The sequence below is a fragment of the Cyprinodon variegatus genome, unplaced genomic scaffold (assembly GCF_000732505.1).
Source record: "Cyprinodon variegatus isolate N-32 unplaced genomic scaffold, C_variegatus-1.0 Scaffold183, whole genome shotgun sequence".
Taxonomy (NCBI): Eukaryota; Metazoa; Chordata; class Actinopteri; order Cyprinodontiformes; family Cyprinodontidae; genus Cyprinodon; species Cyprinodon variegatus.
Genome location: NW_015150636.1, coordinates 1,007,376 through 1,011,271, shown reverse-complemented (window position 1 = coordinate 1,011,271; position 3,896 = coordinate 1,007,376). Strand labels below are relative to the sequence as shown.

Sequence of the window (3,896 nt, the reverse complement as noted above, 5' to 3'; positions counted from 1 at the left end):
GGGTAGGGACTGGCGTCGGCTTCACCACTGCGAGAAAACAAGATGTCATCAGTGATAAACACAGAACCTGTGATTGAACTTCATGATGTCATTGTTTGGGAAGCGCTGCTTCGCATGATGCAACCCAGTTGGTCACATACTGAGGACATAATTCAGCCATTTCATTCAGGTGTGTTGGACCAAGGATGGATGGAAAAGTTGCAGGACACCGGCCCTCTGGAGCTGGAGTTGTCCACCCCAGTTCCATACGGAAGACATTTGGACGTTCTGTACTCACACGTCCGCTCGTTGGCGCTGACTCCCGGACCCTCCAGGTTGGGAGTCTGAACGAAGACCGTGGCGGTGTACAGGGCGTCGGGGGAGAGCCCGTCGAAGCAGTACTGAGGCAGGCCGGCGGGGATGGTCATCTCCTGCTGTCCTCTGCTGGAGGCTGAGGAGGAGAAAACATGTCAGAATGGAGAACCAGGACAAGCCCACATCATCATCCCTCCGACACCATGCTTGATATTGTGCTATGTTATGATGTAATATCTCACTATTATAACCAGAACATCAGAGGCATCAGATTCTAATCTAAAGCAGTGATGGATCGCGTTGAATTCCTGATCTATCATTAGCCAGGTAAGCATGGTGAAGGTTCGACCCGTTTGGACCGGATCCAGCGTTTGGGTCCTGGAGGCACATGTAGAAACAGGCCTGCAGGTGCAGATGAGTTGAAGATGGATGGTCTGCAGCCGGTGTTTACGCTCCTACACGCCTCGGCGCTGATCTATGATGATGAGCTGCTCTCTGTTTACCTAACAGAACCACCAGCTGCTGATGAATCGGACCTTCAGACTGGGCTCAGGAAGATCCAACTGACTGGAAATCAACACCTGATCTCCACTAGAACCCTCCGGCTTTTCCTTTTTCCTCGCATCAAATCTTTCTGTGTTTGGCTTGGAGGACAAACTTGTTTCAGTGGGACGGACTCCCAGCGAGGCCTTCGTCTGCTTGTGGTTTACCCAACCATCTGTGTCAAACGAACATGATCTGATTTGTTCCGGCGGCTCGTCACAGCGGCTCCCACGGCTAATGACTAACACACCCGTGTTGGGATACCCACGCTTCATCTCCAAACCCGCGTCTGCTCACAAACACGAAGCAGATGGACCTCAAAGGGCTGGAGGTAAACGAAGGCGGCGTATCCCTTTCAAATACAAACCCAGTTACAGCTGTGCGGTCGGAACCCGGTCGGCTCTGTTCCCCAGGAGAGACGTGGTGAAACGTAAACAGGCCCTGAGGGGAAGGCGAGGCTCCGCCTGCTTAACCCTGAGCAGAGGCTGCAGCTCGGCCTTCTGAGGGGATCTCATGGAGAGACGCTCACTCAGAACCGGACACACCGGGTAGGGGAGCCTTTATGCCACCGCCTCTGATGCTTCTGATGAAGGAAACTATTCCTCTAAACAAAGCTTCATTTATTGTTTCTATGGCGACAGTTCATAACGCTCGTCATCTGGAGGCGCTGTACAGAGACAGTCCAACCAGATCCTCCAGTCAGATTAACAGTTAAAGGTTTCTGCCTAAGAAAACCATCCAGTCATTGATTCTCTCCTCCTGGATGAGCAGCCAGAGGCAGGAGATATTGACTCTACAGCAATCCCTCACTCACCTTCATTTATATACAAAACAAATCATTTCAAACTTAATTAGATACTTTATGAGACTAAAGTCGGTTTATTTGTGTAAAGACCAAAATAAAGATATTCTAAAATTAATACTTTCTAATGAATATTTTTGTAATAAATGCTCTAAAACAGAAGAGCAGAAAAAACATCAAGCATTTCAGTGTAAACTCCTCATCTATGAAACCTCTCAGAACACCGATTCCTGCAAAAAAAAATCAACATTATGACATAGAAAATATTGTTCCCTGATGTTCCCTGATGCTTCCCTGATGTTTCTCAGATGTTCCCTGTAGTTCCCCGGAGTTCCCTGATATTTCCCGATATTCCCTGATATTTCCCTGATGTTCCCTGGAGTTCCCTGATGTTTCTCCGATGTTCCCTTATGTTTCCCTGATGTTCCCCGGAGTTCCCTGATGTTTCTCCGATGTTCCCTGATGTTCCCTGATATTTCCTGATGTTCCCTGATGTTTCTCAGATGTTCCCTGATATTTCCCTGATGTTCCCCGGAGTTCCATGATGTTCCCCTGATGTTACCCAATGTTCCCCGGAGTTCCCTGATGTTTCCCTGATGTCCACCTATGTTTCCCTGATGTTTCCCTGATGTTCCCCGGAGTTCCCTGATGTTTCCCTGATGTCCACCGATGTTTCCCTGATGTTTCCCTGATGTTTCCCTGATGTTCCCCGAAGTTTCCCTGATGTTGCCCTGATGTCCACCGATGTTCCCTGATGTTCCCCTGATGTTACCCGGAGTTCCCTGATGTTGCCCTGATGTCCACCGATGTTCCCTGATGTTCCCCTGATGTCACCCAATGTTTCCCTGATGTTACCCGGAGTTCCCTGATGATTCCCTGATGTTCCCTAATGGTCCCTGATGTTCCCTGATGTTTCTCAGATGTTCCCTGATGTTTCTCCCATGTTTCCCTGATGTTCCCTAATGGTCCCCGATGTTCCCTGATGTTTCCCTGATGTCCACCAATGTTTCCCTGATGTTTCCCTGATGTTCCCCGGAGTTCCCTGATGTTTCCCTGATGTCCACCGATGTTCCCTGATGTTACCCAATGTTTCCCTGATGTTCCCTGATGTTACCCAGAGTTCCCTGATGTTTCCCCGATGTTCCCTAATGGTCCCTGATGTTCCCTGATGTTTCTCAGATGTTCCCTGATGTTTCTCCGATGTTTCCCTGATGTTTCCTAATGGTCCCCGATGTTCCCTGATGTTTCTCCGATGTTCCCTGATNTTCCCTGATGTTTCCTAATGGTCCCCGATGTTCCCTGATGTTTCTCCGATGTTCCCTGATATTTCCCTGATGTTCCCCAGAGTTCCCTGATGTTCCCTGATGTTTCTCTGATGTTTCCCTGATGTTCCCCAATGTTTCCCTGATGTTCCCTGATGTTCCCTGATGTTCCCCTGATGTTCCCTGATGTTTCCCTGATGCTCCCTGATGTTTCCCTGATGCTCCCTGAGCTTTCTGGACGTCCTATTGATCAAACAGAGGAGACTTACGGTCCACAGGCTTCAGTTTGATGCGGTATGATGTGGCCACTCTGTGAGGACTCCACTTGATGCAGAAGCTGTCATGGCTGACGTCGTAGGTCTCGATGTTGGTCACATTCAGGTAAACTGCATCAATCAAACACATCAGAACATCATGCTGTCATAAAAGCAGACCTTCAGTTCCGTATCTGCTGCCAGGCGGGGGCCCTACGTGTCGTTCCCTCTCCCACCAGGGGAGCGCTGGCGCCGCTGGCGTACTGAGCCACGACCTTCACATCATAGGTGGTTCCGGGCTGCAGGTTGGTTGGAGTGAAGGAGGTGACATCACCCACGAAGAAGTCCACAGGCTGGTCTTTACCTGGAGACACGGCAGAAGATGGTTGATCCTACTGATCCCACAGCAGCGCTGAGTGGCAGCCATGGGAGCAGCTCTCACCTTGGGGGGAGTAGATGAGTCTGTATCCTTCCACCGGAGCAGAGACCGGCTCCCAGGACACCCGGAACCTGGTGTACCACTCGTCTGACACCCGCAGGTTTCTGGGACTCAACAGGCCGACTAGGAGACAAGAGGCGCAGTGTGAGCTGCAGAGAAGCGAGCCGGAGGACGGGGGGAGGGAACTACATCTCCATGGAAGGAGACAAAATAGTTACATAATAAAAAATGTTTTTCTGCTATGGAGTCAGAAAGGGGTCAAAATAAAGGGCTCTGGTTTATAAAGGGCTCTGGTTTATAAA

The 3,896-nt window shown here is 49.9% G+C and overlaps 1 protein-coding gene across 1 annotated transcript in view; it reads right to left on the bottom strand.

The window, feature by feature from the left end:
- The window catches only part of LOC107087414 (collagen alpha-1(XII) chain-like), a 177,562-nt gene that overhangs the window by 30,103 nt on the left and 143,563 nt on the right, over positions 1 to 3,896 (bottom strand). Inside the window, 5 exon segments of the mRNA XM_015378984.1 lie at positions 5 to 27; positions 278 to 430; positions 3,171 to 3,287; positions 3,373 to 3,519; positions 3,598 to 3,717. Coding sequence (XP_015234470.1) covers positions 5 to 27; positions 278 to 430; positions 3,171 to 3,287; positions 3,373 to 3,519; positions 3,598 to 3,717 — 560 coding nt within the window.